At 37.1% G+C, this 20,152-nt stretch overlaps 1 protein-coding gene across 9 annotated transcripts in view; it reads left to right on the top strand.

Annotated features, from left to right (window-relative positions):
- MAPKAP1 (MAPK associated protein 1) overlaps positions 1-20,152 on the top strand; it is a 257,275-nt gene that overhangs the window by 33,063 nt on the left and 204,060 nt on the right. For 7 of the 9 annotated variants that reach the window (XM_078436493.2, XM_060608656.3, XM_060608652.3 and 4 more), the window contains 2 exons: positions 10,141-10,468; positions 12,900-12,989. The exons of 1 other annotated variant lie outside the window; for it this stretch is intronic. In XM_078436493.2, the coding sequence (XP_078292619.2) occupies positions 10,210-10,468; positions 12,900-12,989 (349 nt within the window). In that variant the 5' untranslated portion in view covers positions 10,141-10,209. The remainder of the gene's footprint in view (positions 1-10,140; positions 10,469-12,899; positions 12,990-20,152) is intronic. One more of the 9 variants, XM_060608660.3, reaches the window with a different exon arrangement.

Raw genomic sequence — 20,152 nt, 5'->3', positions numbered from 1 at the left:
AGAAATTTCACACTGGGAAGCAGTCTTGTTTCTCTGGCATTATTCATTTCTTCACTCTAGGTAAAACTATAAACACTTTTACCTGAAATATTAAAGTAAAATCTGAAATTATTTGTTTATTGCCACAAGTGTCAATCAAATCTAGTTATGTCAGAGAGACAACCCCCAACGGAAAAATAATTTAGGGCTGCATTGCACCAAACTGGCAGATTTATTGTAACAGCCATTTCTGGCTGTTGGCATGTTTGGAGTTTTGGGGGTGGTGGGGTGGTTAGATTTTCTGAAGTTTCACATCTATTGCTAGCTATTAAACATTATTTCAAAACACTTCAAAAATACTGATTGTTTTATAATGGCTGCATAAAAACCTGGATTTTAGTCTAACTTGTGCTTGCAACTTTATATATAGTTTGGTGTTATTAATAATTACAGTTCTTTTTTTTAAGGTCTCATTTTTAAGTAATCTCTTTGAGGCTTGAACATATAAACCTGAGATTCCTTTTTTTTTTTTTTTTTTTAATGTTTATTTTTGAGAGAGGAAGAGATAGAGCGTGAGTGAGGGAGAGGCAGAGAGAGAGGGAGACACAGAATCTCCCATCCAAGTACTAACCAGGCCCGACCCTGTTTAGCTTCTGGGATGAGATGCGATTGGGCGCGTTTAGGGTGGTATGACCGTAGACAGGAGACACGGAATCTCAAGCAGACTCCAGGCTCCGAGCTGTCAGCACAGAGCCGGACGCAGGGCTCAAACTCATGAACCACGAAACCATGACCTGAGGTGAAGTCTGACGCCTAACCAACTGAGCCACCCAGGTGCCCCCACTGAGATTAAGAGCTGCATGTTCTTCTGACTGAGCCAGCCAGGTGCCCCTACAGTTGTTCTTCATACTTGTCATAGGAAACCTCTATTGAGCAAAATTCAGCCCTTCCTTGAGTGGCCCATTGATAAAATGCCATTTTATCTTCACAAAATCAGACATTTCTTATAGCAGAGTCTGTTTCTCCACTAGGCCTTGCTGTCCAAACTGGGTTTATGAGAATTCCAGTATGTGCCAGGGAATATTGGAAGCCACAAAGTAAGCATGGCATGTATTCCTGGACTATCTGTTTTAGTGGTGTATTCAAAGGTAAAACTTTTTCCTGTTAAAACAATACAGGTGCAGTATATTATAGGATAGAATGCAGAATATGAGTGAATTCTAAAAGTAAGTTTCTTATAGCCTGTTGCTTTAGGTGGCTCCCCCAAGGTTCTCTAATACCTTGATTTATGGCCACTGTCCTCTCCCCTTCGGGTGTGTCCGTGGACAAGTTTACTGTGCACTACCATCCTTTAACTGGATGTGGCAGCTGGTAAAATTCAGAGACATTTCAGGTAGAGGTTAGTAGCCCAAGAAAAATCAAGGGCCAGGGTCTCTTGTTCCAAAGGAGACATTTTACAGGGGAGAAAACCTGGTCTCCTGGTAGGTTGGTGATCCCTAGATGCGACTTTCTTCCTTCCTGAAGCCTTCTGTAACTTTCTTGTCTCTTGAAAAACATATTGTCTTAGTGTTTTATTTGGTGGTTAGTATGTGTTACCTTATATTACTTGGATGTATGTACACGAGGTAGCTCATCTGCCAAAGTTTGTAAGGCTCTGGAAGGTGCAGGCCAGTGTTCATACAATTTTTTGTAGTATTCCCAGTGCCTAGCTCTCAATGATGTTTCGTGAATGAATCCCATATTATTTAAAAGAAGATACAAGCATTTCTTTTTGGTTGTTTTGAGTCTAGCAAGTACTTTTATGAAAGAAAAAAATAAGCTCTCCAGATACAGAGTCTCACCATTTACTGTTTAATGAAATTAGGCATATTCACGTGGAGATTTTAATTCTCTAAAGGAATAAAAAGCTTAATTTTTGCCGGTCTAAAAAAATAAATGAAGGTTTAATTTAGAGTTAAATTAGAGAGTTAGAAAAAGAGATTTTAAAGCAATAAAGTGCATTTTATTTTTTTTTTTTTTTTTTTTTTTTTTTTTTTTTAAATTTTTTTTTTTTCAACGTTTTTTATTTATTTTTGGGACAGAGAGACACAGAGCATGAACGGGGGAGGGGCAGAGAGAGAGGGAGACACAGAATCGGAAACAGGCTCCAGGCTCCGAGCCATCAGCCCAGAGCCTGACGCGGGGCTCGAACTCACGGACCGCGAGATCGTGACCTGGCTGAAGTCGGACGCTTAACCGACTGCGCCACCCAGGCGCCCCAATAAAGTGCATTTTATTTTAATGGTCATTTCAATAATTTTCAAATTTCAGGAGGCATGAACTCTGAAGTTTAACTGGATCAGAGGATGTTGAAATCTTAGTAAAACACAGGATCTGTTGGTTTTTATAAATGAAAGACTTTATAATGATAAAAAGCCTTGTTTTCCTAAATTGTGATCGTTTCTTGTGCAAAATAAATGTGAGTGCTTCTATAACATTCTTAAGGAGTCCTGTATAGGAATCAGGTTTAACTTGAAGTTAATGCTAATAGCATGAAGTCGGGGTACAGTGAGGAAAGGTAAAAAAAAAAAAAAAAAAAAAAAAAATCTCACATCTGCTGTTACATGTTGTTAACTCCCTCAGCAGACGTTAAATCATTTCAAGTACAATAATAGTGTGGGAGGTAAATTAACTAACCATTAACAATCTTATAAATACACAATTAACATGCCAACATTTATATGACACATTGATGGGGCAGCAGTAATTTTTGATTGGGAGTTTGCAGACCTTGGAGAAGCCTCAGGCTGTTGCTTATTCAGACAAGTTTTCACAGATTGCAGGTAAGGGGGCTTGAAGTCTGTTTGGCAGAGGGAAGTGGGTGTACAGAGTGTTTTGAAAGTCCAGGAAAGGGAATCCTTTAAATCATTGGCTGGACTTGAGTGATTTAAGTCACGTTCAAGACCTATGTCAGGTCCTTAGGGAGTGAAGAAGTATAGAGGGGGCTCATTTGCTTGTGCTGGGGTTAAAGAAATAGAATATTTCAGGTATGGACTTTGCTTATAGCTGAAGTTGCATAAATCTCTAGGGATTTTAAGAAGATACTTACATCTAACTGGGAATTTAAAGTACACCTTTCCTCTGTGGTTTCAGGTCAACAAGTAAATGATCTTTGAAGTTCCTTTCTTCTGTAAAATTTTGTAATTTTTTTTATTTTTGAACAACCATTATATGCACTACTGTTGTATAAATCATAGTTGCACGAGTGGAGGGGAGGCTAAATGTCTATTCTGCATAACGCATTTACTGTATTACATCTTCCACAAAGACCCTTGGGAGAAATTTTTGTAAGGCCCCAGATCCCAAATAACTCAACAACGGGATTTTTTAAAACCTTGTTTATTATGAGTGTTGTAATGCTTTGTTCATTTTTGTTTTGAGAGGCTGTATAATGCTTAAGATTCTCAGAATTATTAACTATCTTGGCTTTGGGCAGGTTTTTTGATGTGCCTCAGTTTTTTCATCTATAAAATGGAGACAGAAATACTATCTCATAGAATTATTTTTAGAATTATATGAATTAATCCACCTAAAAAGGTAGCTTTAAGTTAAGTTTAGTTACTATGATTGCTTTTTGCTTCTGGGATTCTGCAGTCTTCCTGTGGCAAATGTACAAGATCTTACAACATTCATCCAGAGTTGCTTATCCTCTGCCACTTTTCTCATCTACTTTTTTACTGTGTTGTGTCTTATGTTTTTCTATAAGCCATTGCAAAGAAAATTTGGAGAGTGTGTATAAAGTTATTATTAAAAATAGACTTGTATTTGGGCTCTGGGTTGACAGCTCAGAGCCTGGAGCCTGTTTTGAATTCTGTGTCTCCCTCTCTTTCTGCCCCTCTCCAACTCATGCTCTGCCTCTCTCTCAAAAATAAACATTTTTTAAAAATTAAAAAAAAATATACTTGATCGGGGGTGCCTGTGTGCCTCAGTCGTTAAGCATCTGACTTTGACTCAGGTCATGATCTCGTGCTCTGTGGGTTTGAGCATCACGTTGGGCTCCGTGCAGACAGCTCAGAGCCTGGAGCCTATTTCAGATTCTATGTCTCCCTCTCTCTCTGCCCTCCCCTTCTCGTACTCTGTCTCTCCCTCTCTCAAAAGTAAACAAACATTAAAAAAAGTTATTTTATTTTAATTTTTAAAAATATTTATTTATCTTTGGTAGAGCACAAGTGGGGGAGGGGCAGAGAGAAGGAAACAGAGGATCCGAAGCAGACTGTGCTGACAGGCTGACAGCAGCGAGCTGGATGTGGGGCTTGAACTCACAAATCCGGAGATCATGACCTGAGACAAAGTCAGTTGCTCAACCGACTGAGCCACCCAGGTGCCCCCAAAATTGTTTTTAAAAATAGACTTGTATTAAGACTTGATATCCATTAAAACCTACTAAAATTTTACTTCCCTGTTTAGGGCATGTTCAAAGTTAACACAGGCAGGTTGCATGGTCATTAATGAACACAAATGGTTATGTAAAGTGGTAATAGCATCCAAAGTGTACCTAGAACAATATTTAGCACATAGTAGGAACTTAAGTATTTGTTCAACAAATGAAGTAAGTATAAAGGGAGACCTACCCAGTAAGTTAAAAATGGCTGTCATTATGGGGCATCTCATGTCCTCCCACTCTGTGTGGGTGTCTCTGTTGTTTTCATTTTTAGTAAAACAAATCTCTTGTGCTTTGAGGAACCTGGAGTAAAAAGTGGGAGAATCTTAGAAAAGTAGGACATCTTAGGGGAGCAGATCTCCTGGAGCCTGAAATTGTTTATCTAATGGTCCAAAGATATATAAAAAGGATGAGGTATCTCAATCAAGAATTGGTAATATCCAGGGAAGGCATTCAAGGCCCAAAGAAACAGCGTTTGTGAACATTTAGAGCAGCATTTCTGAACCATGTTTTGTGAATCTCTTATACATTGATATGTGTTAGTATTCCTAGATGAAGACATGTTTAGGGATCAGATAAGTTTGAGATTTGGGATATATTGCGTTTCTAGATTCCCTACTTTTAGAGGTTCACAATATACATTAGTAGTTTAAAAGCTTTGAGAAGTCTGGAGCACCTGGCTGGCTCAGTCAGTAGAGCCTGCGGCTCATGATTTCAGGGTTGTGAGTTCGAGTGCCCTATTGGGTGTAGAGATTACTTAAATAAACTTAAAAAAAAAAAAAAAAAGCTTTGAGAAGGCTGTAATTAAACAGCAAGAAGAAAACTTACTTAATTTTGTTTAATGTGACATTTCCTGGACATTTTTTAAAAATGTAAACTTAAAAAATTGTGGTAATATATATAGTATATAACATAAAATTTACTGTTTTAACCATTTTTAAGAGTACAGTTCAGTGGCATTAAGTATATTCACATTGTTGTGCAACCATCACCACCATCAATCTCTCAAACTTTTTATCTTCCTAAACTTATATATACCTTTTAAATATTCCCCATTTTCCTCTCCCTCCAGCCCCTGGCATCCACCATTCTACTTTCTGTCTCTATCAATTTGACTACTCTAGGTACTTCATATAAGTGCAATCATACGATATTTGTCTTTTTGTGACTTTTTTCATTTAGCATGATCTCCTCAGGGTTCACCCATGTTATAGAATATGTCAGAATTTTCTTCCTTTTTTTTTTTTTTTAATTTTTTTTAAACGTTTATTTATTTTTGAGACAGAGAGAGACAGAGCATGAATGGGGGAGGGTCAGAGAGAGGGAGACACAGAATCTGAAACAGGCTCCAGGCTCTGAGCTGTCAGCACGGAGCCCGATGCGGGGCTCGAAGTCACAGACTGTGAGATCATGACCTGAGCTGAAGTCGGCCGCTCAACCGACTGAGCCACCTGGGCGCCCCAGAATTTTCTTCCTTTTTAAGGCTGACGAATATCCCATTGTATGTATATACCGCATTTTGTTTATCCATTTTCTACCATGTATTTTTAATGACTATGTAGTATTCTATTGTATGTATTTGCCTTGGTACATCACCACTGATGGATGTTTAGGTTACTTTCAGATTTTCAGTATAACAAACAATCCTGAGATAAATATTTTTGCATAGTTATCTCCTAAGAGCAAATCCTACAAGTAGGGTTGCCCAAAGGATACTCGTTATACTTTGAGAGACATTACCACATTACCATCTAAAAACTGTCAGTTTACATTCCCTGTAATGCACATGTAACTGTGCATGAGCTCAGTTCTCTGAACCCTACCAACTCTAGGTTTTAAAAATCTTTGATCTTTGCACAACTGATCAGAGAAAATAACTTGTTTTCATCTGTGTTGGGAATATCTTTGTCTTAGAAATCAAATCTACCTTCAAGTGATAATTTGCTGCTCTTAAAGTGATTTAAAACATGTTCTTTTGGTTCTGAAGAGTAGCATTGGGATAGGTTGCTTAGTGTCCCAAGGTGACAGTTTTGAAGGGCACATTGAAGAGAAGCTCTTGTGTCTGTATTCATAGAAAAAAAGGCATTCCTTTCTGTATAATCACACTACACATGCTCACATATGACTTATCCCTACTACAAAATTATACAGTCCTTGGAAGTCAGACATCAACCGTTACTGAATTTCTGCCGTGTGGAAGATTCTTTATTGCCAGAAGGGATGTGGTGGTGTGGCTCCTGTCCTTGTGGAGCTTACAGTCTGAATCCTCAAGTACATGTCATGGGATGTGGAAGGCATGTTTTCCAGGGCAGACTTGTGGGAATTCCCTGTCAGAACTGGTATTGAATAAATATTTGTTGAGCGAATCATACTTGTACGAAGTCACAGTATACTAAGTATGAAGTAAACTTGTATGAGGTCGTAGTGTACTAATAGAGAAGATATCTGCTCCTGTTGGAATATTTTGGGGCCTCTGTACCAGAAGGATAAAGTTAGGGAATTGGTGTGTGCCTTCAGAGGTATTTGCCCATAACTCTTTTCCTCATAAGAGGTGATGGAGCAGATCCATTTTCTTAAAAAAAAAAAAGATTCTGTTGAGGGTACTTCAGTACACTGTTGTTTCTTTGCCCTTTGACTTGTCAGTGCCTGTCAAATGTGTGGCTTCTCACCAAAGTCCTTGTTTTTGTAGGGGAAAATTGTTCAATATGAAATTGAAAGCACCTGCCATTCTGCTCGGGCCTCATTGCCTTACCCCCACAGGGGAGACGCTGTGCTGGCTACAAGGATGTTTGCAGCTTTGGCCATCTGTGATGCTATGATTTTGTTACAAAACAAATAGTCAAATACTTTATAAGTAATTCCGTGGTTGTATACATCTCTTTGTGGTATCGTAATTACTTTTACAAGTGAAATTTCAGTGTTCCCCTTTAATTCTGTAATGGTTTTCTGATTAAAACACTTAAAATGTTAGGCTGACATTAACATTTCTGAGACTCAGAAATGTGACACTTGGAGAAATCTCCTTGTAAGGATTAGGAAATACAGTAGGGCTGTTTTAGGGTATAAACTTTTTGATTCAGGGATACCTTACCTTGGCATTTCCCAATATCCTCAGTGTAGTAGAACTACTCCATGAATATATTTGAAGGAAAAAATGAAGATTAGTATAATTCTTTGATTAGAGGTGCTCCTCAGTTAAATTTTCTCTTAATCTCAGTATTTTTATTTTTAAGATCTACCAAGTGATATCAGTATAATGTGTTACTAGACAAAAATTTATAAAACCTCAGTCTTTATAATGATTTATTAACTAGATTTCCCCCTTTGTTCCATTTCTAGGAGAAAGAAATGACAAGAAATCTGGTGTTAGAGGTCTTTCTAAAAATAAATACCTTCTAGGACTGTTCTAGGAACATACTCAATCCAGCTTTCATGTTCCTTGCATCTCATAATAATTTTAAAGGAGGTGGAAGGTGACCCAGGTGACTTGTGGAGTCCTCTGTCAAAAAGGAAGCACACATTTATTTTACGTGCTGTGAACTTACTAAAGAAGGATGAGATGTTGATATATTTTAGGATTATTTTTAACAAGAATTGAAAGCTGAAGTTAGTAGTGATTATTTTTACCATAATCATTATTATTATTAATAGCTACTGTTTAATTATGTGTCAGGTGTTCTTTTGAGCACTTTACCTGCATTATCTCTTATATATCCTCTTATCCTTGGGATCCCCATTTTATAAATGAAAAAAGAAAACAGGCTCAGAGGTTAAGTTTATTTTGACCAGGATCACATAGCTAGCAAGTGACAGGGTTAAGATTTGAACCCAGTCCTGCCTGTGCGTCCTCATCCTAACCAGTGTTCTGTACTACAGTACTCTCCCCTTATTCTCAGGGGGTATGTTCCAAGACCCGCAGTGGATGCCGAAAACCATGGATAGTACCAAACCCTATAAATTCTATTTTTTCTCCTACCCGTACATACCTATGATAAAATTTAATTTTCAAATTAGACATGGTAAGAGACTAGCAACAATAATAAAACAGATCAATTATAACAATGAACTGTAATAAAAGTTACGTGAATGTGGTCTGTCTCTCAGAATACCTTATTGTACTATACTCAACCTTCCTGTGACGTCAGATGATAAAACGCCTATGTGATGTGGGGCGCCTGGGTGGCTTAGTTGGTTAAGCGTCCGACTCTTATTTCGGCGCAGGTCATGATCCCAGGGTTTGTGGGATTGAGCCCTGTGCCAGGCTCCGTGCTGACAGCATGGAGCTTGTCTGGAATTCCCTCCCCGCCCCCCCTCAAAAACAAAGAAAAAGCCTATGTGATGGTATGAAGCACACTGAATGACATAGGTATTGTGACATAGCGTTAGGCTACTATCATTGATCTCTGACAGTATGTCAGAAGGAGGATCATCTGCTTTTGGACCAAGTTTGACCACAAGTAACAAACTGCAGAAAATGAAACCACAGATAAGGGGAGACTACCATGTTTTCTTTGCTGAGTATTGGCATTTAATTGAGGAGGTACCATCTTGTTCCCAGAAGAAACATCATTTTAGTTTCAACAGGATTCAGGAAGCAGTTCTTAGAGTGAGGTTTCTAAAATAAGAAATTAATTGAGGGGGGGCACCTGGGTGGCTCAGTCAGTTAAGTGTCTGACTTCTGCTCAGGTTATGATCTCATGGTTCTTGAGTTCAGGCCTCACATCGGGCTCTCTGCTGTCAGCATAGAGCCTGCTTTGGATCCTCTGTTCTGTCCCCCTCTCTCTCTGCCCCTCCCTTACTCATGCTCTCTCTCTTTCTCTTTTTCAAAAATAAACCATTACAAAAAAGAAAAAAAACTAAAAAAATTAAAAAGAAATTAATTTTTGGTAGCAAAGAAGTTCGATTAATAAAGTTTATTTTTTTATTATTTTATTTCTGTAAACTTTTATTTTTTTCAATTTTTTTTTTTTTTTTTTTTTGATAGAGAATGAGCACAAGTGGAGGAGGGGCAGACAGGGGGACAGAGGATCCAAAGCAGGCTTCGCGCTCACAGCAGCGGGCCCAACGTAGGGCTCGAACTCACAAACCGAACTGTGAGATCATGACCCGAACTGAAGTTGGACACTCAACCAACTGAGCCACCCAGGCATCCCTGATAAAGTTTATTTGAAAAGCATAATGTTACCTTAAATCAGAAGAAAGGAAAATGTATTTATTGAACAAAACTACTTTGGTGGTACATTTTTGCAAAATTCCTAGTAACTCAAAGTATTGTCTGTGTTCTTTTAGTTACCTCACAACCCTATGACAAAGAGGGGGAAATGTAAACTAAAGAAGTACAGTTTCATACCCGAGCTCATAATGTGAGGAAAATACAACTTGTTCTCCCTGACCTTATAAAGTAATGAGAAGACTGCATGGGAATAAAGGGAGAAAGAAAGGCAAATTTATTGTTTTAACAGTAATTATGTGTTTTGAGTGGCCTAAGGAATCACTATTATTTGTTTTGCAAGAGAAGAAGCCATTCTCACTGATACCATGGAGATCTCATTGACTAGAGCTGTAGCTCCCAGTGCTTATAAGGATTTCCTTTCAGCTTAGACTTAATCCTTGTAAGCTCCTAGGTGCAGGGATAAATGTTGATTTTCAAGGTAGCATTTTACCACATTGATTTGTTTGAAAAATGATTCAGTCATTTTCTTCCTTATTCTTAAATATTGCTGTGTACATCATGTTTCTAGGGAGGTGAGCACGTGAAACAATATGAAGAGGAGAAAATAGCCTTTTAAGGAGATTGGCCCACAGAAAGGATGGCCTTCTTGGACAATCCAACTATCATTCTAGCTCATATTCGACAGTCACATGTGACCAGTGATGACACAGGAATGTGTGAGATGGTTCTCATTGATCATGATGTTGACCTAGAGAAGATTCATCCTCCTTCAATGCCTGGAGACAGTGGGTCAGAAATTCAGGGAAGCAATGGTGAGACTCAGGGCTATGTATATGCCCAGTCAGTCGATATTACCTCAAGTTGGGACTTTGGTATTAGAAGACGCTCAAATACAGGTAAACATTGCCTTTTAGTCATGTCTTCTGAGCTTTAAATCAGTCAACAATCTTACAGAATAATGCATAATGTTGGAATAGCTTTAATGGGGAAGGTTTCTGTGTGTTAACAGGAACATGCATGTATTACAGTAAGAGCGAGTCTAAACACCATCTCCATCTTCGTGACTGTGAATGGAGAGTGGCACTGGAATGACGCTATCAGAAGGAAGTAGACAGAAGATGAATAGAGGAAAAAGGTGGCTAGGGGAGGCAGGTTGGATGTTCTCTTTCTCAAAAGTCTTCATGTAGAAAGGGAAGTGGACTTACTTTGAGTATCTTCACAGAGCAACATTAGTCCCAGTGGGTAGACTACCTAGTGGCAGGTTTCAGGTTGACATAATAAAGAACCTTTAATATAGAAAGCTGACCAGCCACAGAGTACTGCTGCCAGAGCCATTTCTTGGCCACGGAAGGATTGTGGGAGGCAAAGGGATGTTGGAGGTAAATAGCTGAATATTTGTTCGGGCTGCTGTTAACAGGAGTTGCTACACTGAGTGTGAGATTAGAAAAGGTGCCCCTGTTTTTGATATGTTCTTTTTATTTTCTTAAGTTGATCTCTACCATTTGATCTTTGTCGTTTGAAAATGCTAAACTTTGGTACATAAATATCTAGTGATTATCTTTTAAAAGCTTATCACTGGCCATTTTCCAGCTTATGTGTTTTGGAAACCTTTCAAAGGGAATGTGATGAACCAAGACCTTTACTTAGATAAATTATTTAGAACATATAATGTAGTTCTAATATGACAGGGTATTCTAGGAGGTGATTTTTTTATTTAGGTCATCAGAAAATATAATCTACTAATCAGTAGCAGTGACCTGCTAACTCCCAGGAAACGTAATGGCAGGAAATGTGGTAGAACATTGAAAAGGTTTACATGTTTATTTTCCTGGTCCAAATGTAAAATTCACATAAAGGAGTACTGCAAGATACAATATACAGTGCAAAGCATGTTAAGGTTTTGGTTCAGAATTCAGCATTCTGTGACATTTACAGAGAATAATTTGCTCTCATGATGAAAATAATTAATAACATTTCCCAGTATCTCAAGGAATTTTTATCAAAATAGGATTTGAGTGAAGGTTTGAATATAATTTAGAACCATTGATTCTCAGTTCTCTAGTCGAAACTGACTTCCTTGCGAGTTATTGAGATGATATCTTGTATGACAGGTTGAATGGATTTCAGTAGGAGAATGCTGCTAAATTGAGAGCTTTATGATTATATTACTTTGGCTGTACCCTTCACATTTATTAATTGCAATTGAATGTATTTTCCTCCAGTGGAATTTGGTAGATACAGTGACATTATCAGATGCTTTTGCCAGCACAGTTCACATTTCTGGCAAGGTTAGTATCAGTGGTAGTTTCCCTATCACAATGCCAAGGCACGTGTGTATGGTTTCCTGCCTTGAAAGAGAAGTTTACTTATTTATTTTTTGTTAGCATTGTTCCAGGATAGGAAGTTGAAGATTAGCCAGATCTCAAGAAATGGCATCAATTATGACTTTCTTTTCCATTGTGGTTTCCATATGCAGCAGTTGTTAATATATGCTGGACAGTATTTCTTTAAGAGATCAATTCACTGATTTTTGAAGGTTGATCAGCCAGTGGTCATATGATCTCACAAATGTAGGATTTTTAGGTGATGCTTTTGTTACTGTTGTTGGAATTTCTTAAGATAGCACTTAGATGCTAATACTTACAATTATGGGGTGTCCTAGTGACCAAAGGTTTTACTTTTTAATCCTTTCAGCATATCTTAAAATTTTGTATAAGAAAAATTATTCTTTTTAAGATTTGACTAATGTTACAAAGATACAAATCATTTATTTTACTACCTATAAACTGTTTCAACCCACTGAAGAAAAGCTATGCTAATTTATATAGCTTTGACATTTTATAATTTTCATGATTTTTAGATAAAGGATTTTATATTTAAAACTTTAATAGTCTAGTCTGAGTTCATTTATCTTTAATTTTTGAAACGGGTAGAGTAATTCATAACAGTGATTTTATTCCTGTAATGTAATATTCACTTCAGTTCATTTGTGCATTAAAATTCCTTTAAGACCGTTATTAATGATTTATATAATGAAATGTCATATTAATCACAGAAGTTTTCACATTTTATTATTCTCTTCCATGTTAATACTATCTTTATGATCTCTATTAATGTTTTATATCCTCTAATTTCAATTATAAATCAAGAATATTTTCATGTTTTTGTTGGTATTTGCTTTTCAGGGGTGCCACCTTTAAAATTTTATGACTTTTTCTCTACATATGCAATATAAAACATCTTTATTCATATAAAGGTAGTTAATTATGTCTTTGTTTATAGTAAACTTTCATTGACAAACTTATAGTTATAATATTTCTTTTCAAGCTCAAAGATTAGAACGACTCCGAAAAGAGAGACAAAACCAGATCAAATGCAAAAATATTCAGTGGAAAGAAAGAAATTCTAAGCAATCAGGTAAATGGAAATAATTTTAATTGTTAATTTGAGATTTATATATGTAGTTTATATTATTATATGAGAGCTTTATTTTTAATTCATCTTTTTAAATCCTCTGAGCAGATACCTCTTGTTTTGAGCTTTGAATGCTTTCACTGGGGTGCCTTTGCCCTCTGAAGCTGTGTGTTCATTTAGGTCTTGTGTTTTTGGTCACTCTTCATTCTGGGTCACAGGAATAGATGTGTGCAAGGCACATTTTGTACAAACTCTCATGCCAGTACCTTGTTCTTAAAGTCAAGGAATACCTATGGTTTGGATGGGCCTCTGGGTTATAGATTTCCTCCTGGCAGTTCCAACCTTGACTTTCTCTTGCCTCATTAGTGACCCCAGTAATAATCTTTTTTGCATATATGCTGATTCTTTTCCTTTAGCTTAACAAGCATTATGTTGCGGGTATTATCAGCATTTGTAGTTTGTGTTCATATGGTACATGTATTAAAAAGCTGGCCATATTACATATTTTCAAATCTTCAATCTCAGCAAGAACACCTAAAAAAAAAAGCTATTGAAATATTTTCTAACGTTTATATCGTGTGTCCTAGACTTTCTTTTTTTCTTCTTTCAAAGTAATGTCTGCACTCTGTTTTCTCTCTTCCAGCACCTACTAACCACCCTGGCATGTAATAGATGTCCACTCAATTTTTGTTGACTGACTCCATTGCTACATAGTATTTATAAAACTAACAATATTAATGATTATTGTATTAACATCAGCACCTACCTAGTGCTATTCTAAGCACTTTACACGCATTACCTCCAATGTAATGATCTTAAAAGATATAGATATTGCTGTGGTTAACAGATGAGACAGAGACTCAGTGAGCTTTAACTTGCTAACGTTACAAGGCTAGAAAGCGGTAGTGCCGTGGAGCCGTATTTTGTAGATACCACTGTCTGAAGCTAAAGGCCAACCTCTTTCTGCTAAACCACACTGTATAAAGTGGTTATTGCTGTCTCCTGCTGTGGTTGTAAACCCAGGTGTGCTCAGTCGGCATGATTTTCTTAATAGTTGCGTCTAAGTGACAGCTGTGTAAACCAGAAATCTCATTCACTTCTTTCTTATGTCTCATTTCTGTGACTTCTATAGTTCTCATGGAATGTCTATTTAGTTTTGCTCTTAATACTTAAAAAAAAAAAATCGCTCCAGGCTGGCCTTTTCTGTTGATCCAGTTAATACTTCTCTCTGTTGTATTTATCAAACTGAAAACCTTTATATTGTTTATCTTGTTCACTTTTTTCAAATTTTTCATATATCTTGATGCTTTTTCTGTTAATTTCTTCTTAATGAATATAGAGCCAGTTTATCTAAACTCATCTTTCCAGGTACCCTCTGTTTTGCTTTCTTTGTTTCCTTATCTTAAAACAATTACAAATAAAAAATAGGATGAATAGAGTACCTCAGATATAACAGCATTAATCCCCTTTGCAATGTGAGAAATAAATTGTTCAACTTAAATTTTGATACATCTACTAATCAGACACATCTAATAAATTTTGATACATTTCCCACTCATTCCTTAAAGTCTAATCCACTTTAACTTCTGTTCAGTGTTTCTCAGAATGTGCTGGATTGGGGCACCTGAGTGGCTCAGTTGGTTAAGCATCTGACTTCAACTCAGGTCATGATCCCATGGTTCGTGGGTTTGAGCCCTGCATCGGGCCCTGTGCTGACTGCATGAAGCCTGCTTGGGATTCTCTCTCCCTCCCTTACTCTCTGCCCGTCCCCCACTCATGCTCATGCACGTGTTCTCTCTCTCAAATAAATATTAAAAAAAACAAAAACAAAAACAATGTGCTGGAGAAATAGTCTCCTTTTTGCTTTCATTTGGAGCCATACCATTCATTATTTGTGTATACTTCTCTCTCCCTCATTTTCCATCTCTCTTATTTCTGTCTCTCACGGATTTCAGTAATTGACCCTGTGATCTTATTGCTGAAAAAGTTCCTTCTTAGTATACCTGGCCACTCTCTGAAATGTTGACCTTGCTTCTGGCCAGGCCAGTGAACTTTGTCAATGCACAGAGGAATGAATGGTCTTGAATTCTCTGTTCATGTGGGTTCCACCATTACCACAGGTTGGCACTCTGGGTGTCCTGAAATGTGTTAGGAAAGTGGAGCCAGCAGTCCATTACACAGCTACCTGGCAAACTGAGCAGCTACTCTGTTTTCACACATTTCTCAAGCACATACTCTTTTTTTTTTTTTTTTTTTTTTTTTTTGGTCAAGGAATGCCACAGCCAGATCTTTTTAATCTTAATTGGAAATTTTGGTTAGGTAGTCATTTATTCATTCCCTCATTCTTTATCTGCTGTTTACATTTTGTTAAAATCCTTTCGTCTGTTTTTCTTATCTTTGTTTTATTTTATTCCCTACTAGAAGAATCATTATTATGAATATGATGACCTCCCCTGGAATGTTTTTCTTCCACGGTTATTCTGTCTGAATCCAGTCCATCCTTTAATACAGCAGAAATGCAGCCTTTTCATTGAAGAGTTGGAAGAGATCTGAGAAGCCTTCTGGTCCATACCCTGAAGTTCTTTATGAACTTTGTATATATACTTTATGTGCCCTGAGACCACATGATAAATGGAATACCTTAGACTAAGATCCTTGTAGTGTTTCTGTAGCCAGAATTGTATGGATAAATGTGAAGATGGTTATTGGAAGATGGCTTTGTCAGGAACAGTGTCAAATCAAGCCTCGGTATTTTAAATTTTATTGTTTAAAAAAAATTTTTTTTTTAATGTTTTATTTTTGAGAGAGAGACCGAGCATGGATGGGGGTGGGGGGCAGAGAGAGGGGGAGACACGGAATTTGAAGCAGGCTCCAGGCCCTGAACTTCAGCACAGAGCCTGATGCGGGGCTTGAACTCACGAGTTGTGAGATCATGACCTGAGCCCAAGTCGACCGCTTAACTGACTGAGCCACCCAGGCGCCCCTTAATTTTATTGTTTTAAAATGGTGTTGGTATATTCTTTATAAAATGTATTATTACCCTTATTCACTGACTCATTTAACAAACATTTCTTTCATACCTTCTGTGTGCATCTTAACTCTATGCTAGGTGCTTGGAGGAATATGCGACTCCTGTCCTCAAGAAGTTTGAAGTCTAATGGGAAGACAAAGGCATTTACACATAAAGTCAAATAGTAACTCAAAAACAATGTAGTGTAAATCAGTTATTTATGAATATTCCTGAAGTTTTCTTTATGTAACTTCTAGTACTGATTTCTTAAAACAACAGTTTACAGATACAATGGCTGTGTAAAAATCAGAAATACATCTAAAAGTGCATGTTATAATGGCTTCTGCATAAATTTCTAGCCATATATGTGGAATTCCTGATTCAGAAGATAGGGATTGGGGTCCGTCTATATTTTTCAGAAGCTCCCTGGGTGATTCTTATGAGTAACCATTACTGGGAATCGCTGGTATATAATATGCCAGCCGCTAAGTTTGCTTCATCTTAACACAAATCCAGCAAATTAGCTATTACTATTTCTGTGTTATATGTGAGAAAACTGGACCCCGGAGGCTAAGTAATTTTTTCACATTACTTACTTACAAATAGTAAATGTCAAAGCCAGAATTCTCCTGGCCAGTCTGACCCCGAAGACTATAATCTTCTTGCTGCCTCCTATTCTCTCCAGTACTGTTGGCAGAAAGGAGCTGCTCTGGAGCTTTGGGTGTTGAGGATTCCCTGTTCCCTTGTTCCTTTCCTCCTCTGTGTCAGCGGTGGCCAACGTTCAGGAAAGTTTTATTAAAAGAAAATGTTGTTATAGGAAATCTGAAGCAAAATATGAAAACGAAAATAAGCTACCAATAGTCTCATATTTGGAGGAATTTCTGTTAACATTTTGATGTATTTATTCTAGATTCTGTTTATATAAGTATATATATTTTAAATATTCTAAACATACGTCTTATCTTTTTTGTATTTTTTTGTATATACAAGTAGTACATAAATGCACCGTTTTGTCTTCTTGTCTCCATGGTGTTCCTGCACTTTTACATTTATTAAGGTTATTTCCAGATGTTTTGCATTTTGTGTTGCCCTTGTAATTAGCATCCTCTTCCCCATAACTTTCTTACTGCTCTTGTGAAGAAATCTGTTGTTTTTATATATCCATTTTGTATCCAGCCACTCACTGAATCCTTAGAAGTTCTGATATGCATTACCATCTTCCTGAAGGCTATAGTATGTGCTTTCTCATAAGACTGATGGTAATTACGTTCCTAGGCTATTGTTTTTTCAGTTCCCTGTTTGTTGGGGACTTCCAACTGTTTCTAGTGGTTAGAACTCTTCAGCTGCAAATGATAAAGAGAAGTGATGTTGAAAAGCAGCTTGCAGTAGAGCAACTCAGGAGGTACAACTATGTCTTACGAGTGGCTTAGAACCAGGAGGAAAGGCTCTCATTACCCACCCCTGTCTCATTTCTACTTCTTTGTGCCCATTTGCTCCTTCCTCCCTCTCTTCTGCCTCCCTATCCCCACAGCTACTTTTTCTACTTCTCTGGTCCACAGTTAATCATTTAACAAGTATTTCTTAAGCTCCTACAATATGCAGGGGCAGCTAGGCACTTGTAGACTTAGAAGATACAGCAGTGAACAAGACAGAGTCCCTGCCTCATGGATCTTGTGGGGGAAATAGGCAGGAAGCAAACCTAGTATTGTCAGAATGGGATAAGTGGCATAGCGAAAAATACAGCCTGGCAAGGAAGGAATGCTAGGTAGGGGATTTTGCAATTTTATATGGGATGATCAGGGAAGGCCTCTTCGGAAGGTGATGCTTGAGCAGAGTTCTGAAGGAATGAGTTGGGAAGGTATTGGAAAATGGGTGTCCTAAGATGAGGGAGAGCGTGTGCAAAGGTTCTGCAACAGAAGTGTGCCTGATGTATTCAAAGAATAGCAAGGAAGGATGCTTACTGACTACAGTAGAGGGCAAAGGGGGAAGAGTGGGCCCAGAGAAGCAGTGAGAGAGCAGATCATGGAGGATCTTGTACAGAACTCAATTTTTACTCTGGGTACAGTGATGCGGTCTGAGTAGACTAGAATGGTATAATGAACCCCTGTACACCCTTCACCCAGCTTCAACATATGGCCAGTCTTGCTTCTTTTATACATTTACCTCCCCTCCTCTCTCAGATTATTTTTATTTATTTTTTGAGAGAGAGAGAGCGCGCGCAAGCGGGAGTGCAGGAGAGGGGGAGAGAGAATCTTAAGCAGGCTCCACGCTTACTTAGCACAGCATACATGTGGATCCCGTGACCCTGTGATCATGATCTGAGCTGAAATCAAGAGTCAGACACTGAACCGACTCAGCCACCTAGGCGTCCCCAGATTATTTTCAAGCAATTTCCAACTATCATAATTTGATACCTAAATACTTGTGTATTTTTTAACACATAAGAAAATGTAGTTTTCTGGTATTGTAATACCACTACTCTCCAAAAAATTAGCAGGAATTTTTTAATATTAACAAACATTTCCCTCACTGTCTCAAATTTTTCTTTTCTTTTGCCAGTTTGTTCGTGTAGGTCTAGATATGAGGTCCATACATTTGGTCGGTATGTTTGATTTCCTTTTTAATCTGTAGATTCTTCTTTACTTTTTTTCGTTGTAATTTATTTAAGAAACTGGGTCACGTGTCCTGTAGAATTTCCTACATTCTAGATTTTGCTAATTGTATCTCTTTGGTCTCATTTAATAGGTTCCTCGGCTCTCTTTTTCCTATAAACAGGTAGTTAGATCTAGAAACTTGCTCAGATTGAAGTTTGATTTCTGTTAAGAGTATTTTGTACATGCTGATCTGTACTTCATATTGCATCATATCAGGTTATATAGAAGGTCTTCTTGTCTATTTTGTGATGTTCAGGTTGATGCTAGAGTTAGGTGTCATTCATCCATTATTAATTATTATTATTAGGGGTCATTCATCCATCCCAACAGCTTTTTCTTCTAATGGTTTTAGTGGTCATTGGTGGGTATTACCTAGATTAATTATTTCATTAGTAGTTGCAAAATAGTGATTTCTAATTTTATTGGTCTTCATATAAAGAACATTTTTTCCTAATCTATTATTTCGTTATTCTCAGATATAATCCCTACCAGAAGACAGGATAAATGCTTGATTCTTAAATATTTCCTTCTCCATATCTGGAATTAGCCATTTGTTTAGAGTCTTGATTATTTTTTAGGGATAAATGGCATTGAGAGACCAGAACTTGAACTCTAGAGGTGCTCACTGAATTTTATTTTTTTCCTTGTAGGCATTTCAGGGGATAGAGCTCAGAAAAAAATAAATTTTTTAAGAGGAAGTACATTGTGAGTTAATGTTGATAATTTCTGTATAAATTTAGGATTATAGAGTATTTACTTAACTTTTTTGATTTTATGTTTATGTATCTGTTTCTTATGCTGAAAGTTCTGGTTCCAGAATAGAGATATCATCGTCATTACTAACACTATGATTACTAAAAACAGTTGAAGATAGATAGATAATTTTTTTTTTTTTTTGCCCTTTTGATATGTTCTATTAGGGAATGTACAAATTGCTGTGTGATAAAGTTACTTAAAATAACTCCTCTCTTTGTAGTTAAAATGCCAACTCAATATTACACTTGGGTTCATTTGCCTTTGCTTTTATTTTTAGAAATTGCACTTCTAATTTTTTTAAAGAAATATATAAAATGTACATGGTTTCAAAGTTGAGTACATAAAACAAGGTAAAATCAGGGAAATTTAGCTTCAATTCTTGTCTCTTCTATTCATAGTCATTTTAAAAAAGGTTTTGGTTTTTCTGTTCTCTTAAATCTATGTGTAAGCATATTTATATTCATATACCCCTCTTTTTAGGTTATAAATAGCATTTTGTACACACCATTTTATGCAATACTTTTTTCACTTAGCAACACATCTTGGGAATTACTCTGGTGAATATATAGAGATAGGCTTCATTCCAATTTACAGCTTCATAATAAGCCATGATATGGAGGTGCCATAGTTTAGCCAATTGGTTTCCTTTTGAAGGAAGTTTGAGTGTTTTCAGGTTTTTGGTGTTGAAAATGACACTGCAGTGAGTAGCCTAATGCATTGTGTTGTGTTGTGTTTATTTTTCCCAG

This window comes from Panthera onca, chromosome D4 (genome assembly GCF_046562875.1).
Source record: "Panthera onca isolate mPanOnc1 chromosome D4, mPanOnc1 haplotype 2, whole genome shotgun sequence".
NCBI lineage: Eukaryota > Metazoa > Chordata > Mammalia > Carnivora > Felidae > Panthera > Panthera onca.
This window is presented reverse-complemented; position numbering and strand designations above follow the sequence as displayed.